Source organism: Mobula hypostoma, chromosome 9 (assembly GCF_963921235.1).
Source record: "Mobula hypostoma chromosome 9, sMobHyp1.1, whole genome shotgun sequence".
In the NCBI taxonomy this organism is placed as follows: Eukaryota; Metazoa; Chordata; class Chondrichthyes; order Myliobatiformes; family Myliobatidae; genus Mobula; species Mobula hypostoma.
In genome coordinates this window covers 44,442,780-44,456,606 of record NC_086105.1, presented here as the reverse complement: position 1 = coordinate 44,456,606, position 13,827 = coordinate 44,442,780, and the positions used below count along the sequence as shown (strand labels likewise).

Genomic DNA, 13,827 nt, shown 5'->3' with positions numbered 1-13,827 from the left:
GGTGAGATCGGGTAACCGCTATCTCGCGGTAATTAGGCACACTCTCGCGTGTGGCCCCGCCTCTCAGCCCTCTGCCCCTGGCTCGCTTGGAGGAGCACACAGCCGATGCTGGGCTACTCGAGGCAGCAGCGTGAAGTGGCGGCGACGTCGGCTCATCCACGCTCTGCTCTCCCCAGTTCTTCACCCGAGCGGAGCGGACAGCCTCGCTGCCTGGCTTAAGATGGACGGCCAGAACGGCGATTTTAACATCCTGCTGGCCACTGATTCGTACAAGGTAGGCGCCGAGAGGTTGCTCCCACCGGCTCCGGGGACGGCGCGCTGCAGGTGTGTCGGTGAACTCTCACCGTAGGCCGCGTTCGGAAAGGTTAAATCATAATGGGTCAGGCGCTTCCCTACCCCCCGCCCTCCTCCCCCACATACACACGCTGCTTATGAGAGATCAAGTATCCGGAGGACCTAGGCCTCGCCTCGTTGCCCCAGGGATGGACAGACACGGGGAGAACTGCCCGCCTGTATCTGTCGGTGTCCCAGTTAGAATGGTAGTAGAACGGCGGCAAAATACCGCCTGAATTCATTGAAGCTTTTCGGTGTACGGGTTACATCACGTCCGCTGTTCGCCTGATCTAGGAAATCAAAACTGAAACCTCTGTCGACGTGAGAGATTTTGTCAATGCTGGAAAATCTCGAACAACAGAATATGTTCAATCCCCCGAAAAAGGCGTCTCGTATCCGTTGATATTGCCAATTTTAGGTGGGTGGTGGTGGGAGCAAATGTGTAGCACATGAGGTCCCGAATTGTATGACTGAAAACAAAGTTTAGCCGAGTGGACTATTTCGCTGGAATGGATTAGGCAACTTGTGGTTTGAGAGCTCAATTCCAGTAATTGCATTAGTAGTTGGAAATCATGTCCCTTTTTATCATTGTCTTTGTGAATTGGAGTAAAAGAAACGTAAAGTATGATAACTTTTCAATCGCTCTTTATCCTCCGATAATTTTTGTTTTGTATATGATTGTGTTAGATTTTATTCGAACTACAATGTCGACTAATTAAGATTCAGTTACCATGAGGAGGCAGTATTTCTCGGCTTTATATAGCGAAAGTAAATGACCTAACCGGTAATTATTATCGGTGCAGTTTATGACAGCATTGAGTTTGGTTTGAAATATATCTTTTACAATTTAGAACATTTTTCTAATCCATTAAAAAGAATGTTAATTCAGTTAATACTATTGATTTGCATGAGCCATTAAAAAATTAAAACCACCTGTGAGTCTCGCTATAGTAAAATATAAAACTAATGTGAAAATAATGCGTTTTGCGAATTTCATATACCTTTTTCATCAGTTGCTTAATATGGGTGATATATCATCATAGTCCAATGGCAAACACAATATTTTCTTTCAGAGCTGCACTGACAATTCAAACCCTTCTGAAGAGCATTATTTGTTTTAAAATCTGTATTACAAGATTCCATATTTTAACCATGTACTAAATTCATGAGTACTAAAGTTCACTTATCGCTTAGTTTCTGTAACGATCAGTTTTTTATTTAAAATGCTGGAAAACTTGACCAGTGTTTGAAAACATAATTTGGTTGAAATCATTTCACAACCCTAATCTATCCTGAAGATTCAGTGATTGACTTCTGATGCTGCCTATAACTCTTGGGGGTTTTATAATACTTGCTATTAAATGAAAGCAATATAAATTTGCAACAGGATTAAAGTACAGTTCTTGGAGATAGTTTTCAGAAGATTCTGTTTATTGTTGAATGCAATACTTCAGAGTTTTCTTTTGTATTGACTGCTATTTTGTGTTAAGACTTGGCAGAGGAATTGCCATAAATGGAAGAAAGCTGTGTGTTTTACTCCTAAAGCATTTCAGAATCAAGGAAACTGTACAAATTAAACAATTTCTATGGAATATTTGCAGCAGAGAAGGTCAGGGTATTGCAGGTCGGCAAATTCAGGCAGAACTCTGTTTGGTCGGTTCTAGTGTTAGCTGAATATGAAGTGTCAGTGGTGGTGAAGTTTTTTTCATGTTTTGTTCAGTGTATATCAAGTACTCAAAGAAGATGATGGGAACACTCAGTATTTGACATGTCACTGGAATGGCACCCAGGCTTATCAAGTTTTGCTGACAAGCCAATTGTGCCCATTTATACCACAATTTCTATATAAACTCACTTCAAAAACAACAGAGCCTACTGCTAAAGACTTATCATGTTTTTCTTTATAAGTCATAATTTATTCAAGGCTGAGAGATATTTCTAGTCTATGGGAATGTTCAGGGTTATGGCCAAGATCAAATGGGCAATGATTTTTACTGACTAGTAAAGCAATCCTGGTTTTTCTTATGTTCTTTGAATGTTTGCTGTAGAAGGGGCTTAAGAAGTTTTAAAAAAAATCAAAATCACAGTATCATATCCAGAATTAGTTCCTTTCTCTTGATCATTGTGTACTGAGTTATTTTTCCATTTTCAAAATCCAATGGTTGCAACTAGGTTTTAAATCAAGACACACATGTTAAAGAGAAACATTCAAGAAACTTAGAATTCGTTGTTAGCATTTAATCACTGGAAAATATTGGCATGATTTTCCCCCCTACTTTTCTGGGTGCTGGTTTTTGAGGCTTACTGTTAACAAGTGTAGTAATTTTCAGAATTAGTCTTACTGGTTCAGTGAGTGATTCGCCTTTGACTATAACAGTGTCTAACTCTTCTAGTACATATGAGCTAATCATGAGGGTTAATTGTTAAATTTTCATAGCTTGGTTCAGTGTCTGGGTGTGCATTTATACATAAAATAATTGCTTGATTTTCAACTCTGAGGAGGACAGCTCAAAAAACAGGTTTAAACTGTTACCAGCAGTTTTCCAAGTTGTTTCTTCACTGGATAGTTAATTTTGGTGGCATATAAAGAACATACTAGGTTGAGTTGGGTTGAGTTGTTCTCTGATCTTGGGAATTTCGTGCTAATAGTTTGTCTCCATGCAAGGAGACATAATAGAACATAGAAATCTACAACACAATGCAGGCACTTCGGCCCACAATGTTGTGCCAACCATGTAACCTACTCTAGATACTGCCTAGAATTTCCCTCGCACATAGCCCTCTATTTTTCTAAGCTCCGTGTACCTATCTAAAAGGCTCTATTGTACCTGCTTCCACCGCCGCCGCCGGCAGTGCATTCCACGCACTCTGTATGGAAAAACTTGCCCCTAACATCCCCTCGGTACCTATTTCCAAGCACCTTAAAACTGTGCTCCCCTCGTGTTAGCCATTTCAGCCCTGGGAGAAAAGACTCTGACTATCAACCCAATCGATGCCTCTCATCATCTTACACACCCCTATCAGGTCACCTCTCATCGTCTGCCGCTCCAAGGAGAAAAGGTAAAGTTCACTCAACCTGTTCTCATAAGGTATGCCCTCCAATCTAGGCAACATCCTTGTAAATCTCCTCTGCACTTCCTCTATAGTGTCCACATCCTTGCTGCAGTGGGGTGACCAGAACTATTACTCCAAGTGGGGTCTGACCAAGACCTTGTATAGCTGTAACATTACCCTACTGCTCTTGAACTCAATCACACAGTTCTTGAATGCCAACACACCATATGCTATCTTGACAACACTGTCAACCTGCACAGCAGCTTTGAGTGCTCTATGGGCACTAACCCCAAGATCACTTCGATCCTCCACACTGCTAAAAGTCTTATCGTTAATTGTATATTCTGTCTTCAGATTTGATCTACCAAAATGAACCACTCCATATTTATTTGGGTTGAAGTCCATCTGCCACGTCTCAGCCCAGTTCTGCATCCTATCGATGTCCTGCTGTAACCTCTGACAACCCTCCACACCACCCCCCAACTTTGTGTCATCAGCAAACTTCCTAACCCACCCTTGTACTACTTCATCCAGGTCATTTATAAAAATCACAAAGAGGAAGGGTCCCAGAACAGATCCCTGCGGAACACCACTGGTCATCGATCTCCATACAGAATACGAACCATCTACAACCACCCTTTGCCTTTTGTGGACAAGTCAATTCTGGATCCACAAAGCAAGGTCTCCTTGGATCGCATTCCTCCTTACTTCTGAAGGAGCCTTGCATGGGGAACCTTATCAAATGCCTTACTGAAATCTATATACACTACATCCACTGTTCTACCTTCACAAATGTGTTTTGTTACATCCTCAAAGAATTCAATAGACAATAGGTACAGGAGCAGGCCATTCGGCCCTTCAAGCCAGCACCGTCATTCACTGTGATCATGGCTGATCATCCGTAATCAGTATCCAGTTCCTGCCTTATCCCCATAACCTTTGATTCCGCTATCTTTAAGAGCTCTATCCATCTCTTTCTTGAAAGCATCCAGAGACTTGGCCTCCACAGCCGTCTGGGGCAGAGCATTCCATATATCCACCACTCTCTGGGTGAAAAAGTTTTTCCTCAACTCCGTTCTAAATAGCCTACCCCTTATTCTTAAACTGTGGCCTCTGGTTCTGGACTCACCCATCAGCGGGAACATGCTTCCTGCCTCCAGCGTGTCCAATCCCTTAATCTTATATGTTTCAATAAGATCCCCTCTCAGCCTTCTAAATTCCAGAGTATACAAGCCCAGTCGCTCCAATCTTTTGACATGACAGTCCCACCATCCCGGGAATTAACCTTGTGAACCTATGCTGCACTCCCTCAATAGCAAGAATGTCCTTCCTCAAATTTGGAGACCAAAACTGCGCACAGTACTCCAGGTGTGGTCTCACCAGGGCCCTGTACAGCTGCAGAAGGACCTCTTTGCTCTTGTACTCAATTCCCCTTGTTATGAAGGCCAGCATGCCATTAGCTTTCTTCACTGCCTGCTGTACTTGCATGCTTGCTTTCAGTGACTGATGTACAAGAACACCTAGATCTCATCATGCTTCCCCCTTTCCTAACTTGACTCCATTTAGATAATCTGCCTTCCAGTTCTTACTACCAAAGTGGATAACCTCACATTTATCCACATTAAACTGCATCTGCCCACTCACCCAGCCTGTCCAAGTCACCCTGCATTCTCATAACATCCTCCTCACATTTCACACTGCCACCCAACTTTGTGTCATCAGCAAATTTGCTAATGTTACTTTTAATTCCCTCATCTAAATCATTAATATGTATATTGTAAGCAGCTGCTGTCCCAGCACTGAACCCTGCAGTACCCCACTGGTCACCGCCTGCCATTCCGAAAGGAACCCATTAATCGCTACTGTTTGTTTTCTGTCGGCCAGCCAATTTTCAATCCATGTCAGTACTCTGCCCCCAATACCATGTGCCCTAATTTTGCCCACTAATCTCCTATGTGGGACTTTATCAAGGGCTTTCTGAAAGTCCAGGTACACTACATCCACTCGCTCTCCCTTGTTCATTTTCATTGTTACATCCTCAAAAAATTCCAGAAGATTAGTCAAGCTTGATTTCCCCTTCGTAAATCCATGCTGACTTGGACCAATCCTGTTACTGCTATCCAGATGTGTCGTAATTTCATCTTTTATAATTGACTCCAGCATCTTTCCCACCACCGACATAAGGCTAACCAGTCTATAATTCCGTTTTCTCTCTTCCTCCCTTCTTGAAGAGAGGGACAACATTAGCCACCCTCCAATCCACAGGAACTGATCCTGAATCTATAGAACATTGGAAAATGATTACCAATGCGTCCATGATTTCTAAAGCCACCTCCTTAAGTACCCTGGGATGCAGACCATGAGGTCCCGGGGACTTATCAGCCTTCAGACCCAATAGCCTATCCAACACCATTTCCTGCCTAATATAAATTTCCTTCAATTCATCCATTACCCTAGGTCCTTTGGCCACTATTACATCTGGGAGATTGTTTGTGTCTTCCCTAGTGAAGACAGATCCAAAGTCTGCCATTTCCTTGTTCCCCATAATAAATTCACCCTCTTCTGTCTTCAAGGGCCCAATTTTGGTCTTAACTATCTTTTTCCTTTTCACATACCTAAAGAAGCTTTTAATATCCTCCTTTATATTCATGGCTAGTTTACCTTCGTACCTCATTTTTTCTCCGCGTATTGCCTTTTTTAGTTACCTTCTGTTGCTCTTTAAAAATTTCCCAATCCTCTGGCTTCCCACTTGTCTTTGCTATGTTATACTTCTCTTTTATTTTTATACTGTCCATTACTTCCCTTGTCAGCCACAGCCTCCCCTTAGAATCTGTCTTCCTCTTTGGAATGAACTGATCCTGCACCTTCCACATTATTCCCTGAAACACTTGCCATTGCTGTTCCACTGTCATCCCTCCTAGGGTACTGTTCCATTGAACTTTGGCCAGCTCCTCCCTCATAGAACCATAATTCCCTTTGTTCAACTGTAATACTGACACTTCCGAGTTTCCCTTCTCCCTCTCAAATTGTAGATTAAAACTTATCATATTATGGTCACTACCTCCTAATGGCTCTTTTGCCTCGAGGTCCCTGATCAAATCCGGTTCATTGAATTTACACTAGATTTAGTGTTGTGCAATCAGGCTCGTAAGGCACGATCTGCCCTTGACAAAGCCATGCTGACTATCCCTGATCAGATTATGTCTCTCCAAATGCTCATAAATCCTGCCTGTCAGGATCTTCTCCAACAACTTGCCCACCACTGCAGTCAGATTCACTGGTCTTATAGTTTCCTGGGTTATCTCTACTCCCTTTCTTGAACAAGGGAACAACATTTGCAACCCTCCAATTCTCCGGTACTTCTCCCGTCCCTATCAATGATGCAAAGATCATCACAAGAGGCTCAGCAATCTCCTCGCTTGCTTCCCACAGTAGCCTGGGGTATTATTTCATCTGGTCCCGGTGACTTATCTAACTTAATGCTTTTTAAAAGCTTCAGCACATCCTCTTAATGTCGATAAGAAATGTCTATCATCAGTGGCATTGTTTATTGTGGTGTGTCCTTTGAATTTTTGGCATTTATATACTTTTCAATCAGCTGATTCTACATTTTGGAAATTCAATTGTGATGTGGGGAGGAAGTACCATGGCTGATTGGCTATGTGCTGAACTTCGTGGTCTGGAATTTTTCTCGTATGGACTCGTAAATAGGATCAAGATCTACGTGTTTGTGTACAGAATTGCTGATGGAACGCCATGCTTCTAGGATTTCTCTTGCATGACACGTGCTTGCTTGCGCTATGACTCATTGCCCAGTTGAATGCTGTAAAGTGGCATGACCATCTCTCCTTAGTCTCTATCCATAAAGATCAAGAGGGGCACAAATTCGACTGGGCATCAGTGAAAGATCATGGGTTGATTCTGAAATTAAAGGAAGTGCTGGTAGTTACACATGGAATTGTGGGCATTTTTTTTCTGTGAGTTCGATTCCAACAGCAGAGTACACACTTAAGTCTCTGGCACTTAAGTAGATCTAGCGAGACTAGGACCATTAATTTGACTGAAGCAAAACGAGTATTAACGACAGATTATAGTTATGTTTTGAATCATCTGTGTTTCTGTTAATTTTACCACTCTTTAATTGTTTAATAGGCATTGACAAGTTTGATACTTTTGAAAGCTGGTTAATCCAGTGGTGATGAGGCTTGTTCTTGCCTCCCTGCCCCTTCCATGTGCTGAATTGCATCATACAAGACCTAGCCACTGCATAGAACTTTGCTATTAAGGAGTTGGCAAGTTCAGACATGGTGGATCCCTGAAAAGGTAACATCTTGCATGCCATGTAGGTCATTGATGAGCTGGCAGCAAGTTCTGACCTATACATTTGGCTCTGATTCCTCTACCTAACTTCAAGAGGCAACATTAGGAAAAGCCATCAATACTCTGCAATTTTCTATAAAATCGGGCAAAGTCTGCAAGTTTGTTGTGAACGAAGTATAGCCTTTTTTAACTTTATACTTTCAAAGTTTCTGACACTACATCCAAGCTGCTGACTTCATTTTTTTAAGAATCTATTTCCTTTGAAAGGAAATATAGCTGGTTGAGGAACAGAACAAGTCTCCAAATGGTAAATTCTGGGTTTATGTTGTCAAGCAGAAGGAAACCATTTGAGCTAATGTGCATTCATTGGTTTCTCTAAAATTATAACTATTGTCCTTCTGAAACATTAGCTTTTGTGTTGCCTTTGCAATTTGCTGAATATCCTCCATCTGTCACCTGCTATTTGCTGGATGATTGCACTAAACTGGTCTTTTAATCAAGGGATCTGTTCAACATGAAATAGTTTGCGAAGCATTCCCATTAGATCAAATGACAATATTTCTCAGAATTGTGACAGTGCAAATTATATTGTACTGATATTGCACATTAGCTCAAATGGATCCCTTCTGCTTGACAACGTAGGCCCAGAATTTACCATTTATTCAAGAAAATGGCAATACAAAAGAAAGGGTTGCATTGTTTGACTTGCTGAATATTAAGTGTCTAAAATCAAATTTATACAATTGTGAATATTGCTCCTACTGATTTTAATCAAATCGTTCATTCAACATAAGCAGGATTTAGCCATTTGAACTTTTTGAGCCTTTGCCACCATTCTGTATAATCATGGTTGATTATCTATCTCAATACCACATTCCTACTCTCCCACTATTGTCCACTGATGCCTCATACCTGCTGATACCATCAGTTCTGTAATTGGTCATTATTCTCCTTATTTAGTCCAAATTAAGCATTATCTACATTATGAGTTTGTACATAGAATTGGCACGTGTTTACCTTGTTATATTATTCTAATCAAATCCTGGCCAGAGTTGAAGGAGCAGCTGGTGATTGTGAACTTTGCTTCTTTTTGGCATCTGTTGTGTTTCCAAAGATGTTCTGAACCAGACCGAGGTGCCTGTACACACTTTGTTTTAATCCAGTAAAAGTAATCAGTTTCATGTGGAGATGAGCTGTATTTATTGTCTTCCATTTTATCTATTTCAAGGTGACTCATTATCAGCAATATCCACCCAATACAACCAAGGTCTATTCTTACTTTGAATGTCGCGAAAAGCGGACTGAAAATAAATCCAACAAGGTGCAATATGATGAAACTGTGTTCTATGGTTTGCAGTACATTCTGAAGAAATATCTAGCAGGTATGATTTTTTTTAAAAGTATGGTCTTGATAAATCAGTACTTCTTAAAATATTTACAATATTATTTATATTGAACCTCCACTACTAGCTCTGATTCTACTTGGCCTGATATTTTCCTGTTTAGGTCAGATTAGCAATCTTCAGGTTTCAATTGATTGCACAGTAGCACAGTTGTTAGAGCCAATGCTTCATGGTACCAGAAACCTTGGTTTAATCCTGATCTCCAGTACCGTCTGTGTGGAGTTTGCATGCTCTCCCTGTGATGCTGTGGTTTTCCTCTGGATGCTCTGGTTTCTTCCTATGTCCCTAAGACGTGTATGTTGGTAGGTTGATTGAGCACTGTAAAGTGCCCCTAGTTTGTGGGTGAATGATGGAATCCATGAGAAACTGATAATGTAAGAATAATAATAAAAAAGAATTAATGTAAATGGATGGTTGATAGTTGGTGTGGACTTGATGGGTCAATGGGCCTCTGTCTCTGACTCAAATAAGGCCTAACCAGATCTCTAATTCAAATCATTTGTACTATTGTTGCTGTGTATGATTCTGTACAGAAATTATTAACATTAATTATTGGGATTCTTTAATTCTGTAAATTGAATACAAAATCACACACCAAAAGATAGCTTAATGTGTTTGTGTATATGGTCAAAGGTTCCTAGATCTTACGGTCACTAAATTTGTATTCAAGTACTGTATAAAAATCCATTTGAGGCTTTTTCCAGTTGAGCAGGAGTACATGCAACTCTGTGGATTGATACTGTTTAATGTTGGTCATTTGCAAGCCTTATCCTGCCTTTTGCAGTCAGCATCAAAACTATTCCAGTTTTTGGAGCAGCAGCTTGCTGTCCCTTTGCCTCTGATCCTGTGAGACAAAATTTATAAGGGAAATCTGCTCATCAGACTTGTATTTTAAATTAAAGTATTGTCAAGAACACAATACAGGGGAAAATGGGAACAAGACTAGGTCACCTGGTACACTCAAGCCTGCTCTTGTACCCCATCCTTTCCTCATCCCAGTTCTATATAATCATGACTGATGTAACTCCAGGCTTCACCTCCTCTATACTAGATTCCATTACTCTCAATTCCCCAGTATTTCACAAAGTTTTAATACCTCTGATCTCACCTCCACAAGTAGAGAATTCAAGAGACCCCCTCCCCCCGCCCTTTAGAAGAGGACATTTTGACATAGTTTGGATTTAAATAACTTAACCCTCATTAAGAAAACATTATGATGTCAATCATGTCACACTCACTTCAGATCTTGTAAGATCACTCCTCATTTTACAGAGTACAGGCCCAACTTGTTAGCCTCATTTGATGACAGCAAGTATGAAGTTGGATGTAGAAGCTCAAATTTGAAAGTATATTAAAAGTAATATTTAGAAGAATGTGTGGGAGTTGAGAGAAGGACAGAATATTTAAGGGTGATACATGTCAGTTGTCTAACATCTACTTCAAGATTCCATGTGCACGTTAAATTATCAGAAACAGAACATTTTATTTTTGGTGGGAAACATCAATGAACATATTTACTTAACTATGATTTCACCAATTCTTTAGTTTTATCTAAGCTATGGTACTTACTAGCTTCTCAACAATCTCCTCTGTTCTTATTTAAATCTGTTGTTTTATTTATCTAAGTTTTCCAGCTTTTGTAGTTTTGTTTCTTGATGTGGAGGCACAGGAGACTGCAGATGCTGAAGTAACAAGTAAAATGCAGGAGGCATTCAGCAGATCAGGCAGGCAGTGTGTATAGAGGGAAATGGACAATCAATACTTATTTTGTGGTCATCTAGTCTAGATTGTGAGTCTGGACCCAAAAAGGTGATTGAATACTTTTCTCCACAAATGCTGCTTGGCCCTCTGATTTTCTTGATCTATTTGATGGTCTTGTGTTGTACGTTTTCTTATAAACAACAACATTGTCGGTCTATCTGCTCTAACCAAGCTATTTTCATTTTTTTAGACTTCAACCAGGTCTCCCCTCAACCTCCTTTTGTAGAAAGAAATCCCATCTCTTAAGTATTGATGTTGGTGAGGCTGTATTGCAGCCTGTATCTTTGACTTAAACTTGTAGATCTGAAGGCATAACATTCGAAGTATGAAATACTGGAAGCTGCTGCCTGAGTACTCCTAGCACTGCCATTGTTCCCTGTATGTTTTATTTCTTTATCTAGAGATACAACATGGAACAGGTCCTTGCAGCCCTATGAGCCACACCCCCCCCAGTAACCCACCTATTAACCCTAGCCAAATCACAGGACAATTTACAATAACCAGTAAATTAGATCTGCTTTTAACTTACCCAATTGAATAAAAAGATAAAAGTCAGTTTTATGTTCATGGAGATAAAATGGGTAAACTGTTGGCTAACCAATTAAAGACCTCTATAGTTAAACTCCAAATTAAAGAAATTTGTAAAGCTAATGGTGATAAAACATCTGATCATTTAGAAATAAATGATACTTTTAGAGAATTCTATTCTAAACTTTATAGTTCTGATCCTCCTAAAGATAATACTGTAATGAATAATTTCTTAGATCGATTAAACATTCCTACACTTTCTGATGATAATCGAAAATTGCTGGATCAACCCATTTCTTATGAGGAAATTGCCGAGGTTGTTCACTCTTTGCACTCGGGGAAGGCTCCGGGTCCTAATGGATTTTCTGGAGAGTTAGGCGGCTCTTTCCTCTTTGCTTATTCCTCACTTATATTCAGCCCTTTTGGACTCTTTTAAATTAGGTAGGTTAGCACAATCTTTTTATGAAGCCTCTATTTCGCTTATTCTTAAAAAGAATAAAGATCCAACTGAATGTTCTTCTTATAGACCAATTTCCTTACTTAATGTTGAGGCTAAAATTTTGGCTCATAGGATTGAAAATATTTTGCCATCTATTATTTCTAATTATCAGACTGGATTTATCAAAAATCGATACTCCCACTTTAATATTCGTCGTTTATTTAATGTTATTTATTCTGCTTCTAAAGAGATATCCGAATGTGTGATATCCTTAGGTACTAAGAAAGCCTTTGATTGGGTTGAATGGAATTACTTATTTAAAACTTTAGACAAGTTTAACTTTGGGCCCGATTTTATTCAATGGATTAAATTACTTTACTTATCTCCCTCTGCTCAAGTTCTTACTAACTCTCAGAATTCCAAACCATTTAAACTTAAACATGGAACCCGACAAGGTTGTCCTTTGAGTCCTTTGCTTTTGATTTGATCTTAGAACCTTTAGCTATTGCTTTCTAGGAACCTAATGATATCACTGGTATTTTAAGGAGGGGTATTACTCACAAAGTGTCGCTTTATGCTGATGACCTTCTGCTCTACATTTCTAATGTGGAGTCTTCTTTACCTTCCATACTTCCTTGACCCTGACCCTTACCCTTTGTAAGCTTCAAACATCAGCGGTGCAGAGGAACTTGGGAGTCTTCATGCAAGACTCCCAGAAGGTTAATTTACAGGTTGAATCTGTGGTAAAGAAGGCAAATGCAATGTTGACATTTATTTCAAGGGGAATAGAATATGAAAGCAAGGAGATAATGCTGAGGCTTTATAAGACACTAGTCAGGCTGTACTTGGAGTATTGTCAACAGTTTTGGGCCCCATATCTCAGAAAGGATTTGTTGTCATTGGAGAGAGTCCAGAGGAGGTTCACAAGGATGATTCATGAGGGATTAACATGTAAAGAATGTTTGACAGCTTTGGGCCTATACTCACTGGAATTTTTAAGAATGTGTGGGGACTTCATTGAAGCCTACCGAATGTTGAAAGGACTAGATAGGGTGGATGTGGAGAGGATGTTTCCTGTGGTGGGGGTATCCACAACCAGAGGGCACAGACTTAAAATTGAGGGGCGCCCTTTTAGAACAGAGGTAAGGTGGAATTTTTTAAGCCAGAATCTGTGGAATGCTGTGCCGCAGATTGCAGTGGAGGCCAAGTCCGTGAGTATATTCAAGGCGGAAGTTGGTAGTTTCCTAATCAGTCAGGGCATCAAAGGATATGGCGAGAAGGCAGGTGTATGGGGTTGAGTGAGATCTGAGATCTGCCTGATGGAATGTCAGAGCAGACTTGATGGGCAGAATGGCCTAATTCTGCTCCTGTGTCTTATGGTCTTTGGTTTGTGGGAGGAAACCAGAGCACCCAGAGGAAACTCGTGCAGTCACGGGGAGAACGTATGAACTACTTGCAGGTGGCACTGGAATTTAACTCTTGACGCCCCAAGCTGTAATAGCATTATGCTAATGCCATGCTACTGTGGTGATTTGAGTAGTATCATCTTATTATCCACTTCTGCCTTAAATTTCAGAATGCAGAATCTATACTCTTCTCAGCGCATGCTGTTTCCAATTGCTGTCTTTAAACTTTTACATGTTCTGCAGACATGTCCATTTAGTCCAAAGAGCTCTGGGTTATCCCAATATGGATATTTCCTTTATTAAGCCCTGTCTGTTTGATTGGTTGTGCACTGCTACTCTAATTTGGATGTTCCATGAAGTTTAGGTTTAGAGCAGGAACCGGACACCTCAGAATGATTTGCTAGTGGTTAATTTGCAGATAGCAAGTAATTTAGAAAGGTAACAATGTGATCATTTATTGCAGTAGAAATGAAGGGAAGTTGTTTTTCAGTTATATGGGGCATTGGTCATATCATATCTGGAGTATAGTTTACAGAATTGGTTTCCTGGGTTAAAGATGCTAATGTATTAGGAATAGCTCAAG

General features: G+C 40.3%; 1 protein-coding gene across 1 annotated transcript in view; it reads left to right on the top strand.

Annotated features, from left to right (window-relative positions):
- Positions 1-80: 80 nt before the first annotated feature.
- Positions 81-13,827, top strand: part of nampt1 (nicotinamide phosphoribosyltransferase 1) — a 47,519-nt gene continuing 33,772 nt past the window's right edge. Inside the window, exons 1-2 of the mRNA XM_063058191.1 lie at positions 81-274; positions 8,936-9,089. Coding sequence (XP_062914261.1) covers positions 221-274; positions 8,936-9,089 — 208 coding nt within the window. The 5' untranslated portion in view covers positions 81-220. The remainder of the gene's footprint in view (positions 275-8,935; positions 9,090-13,827) is intronic.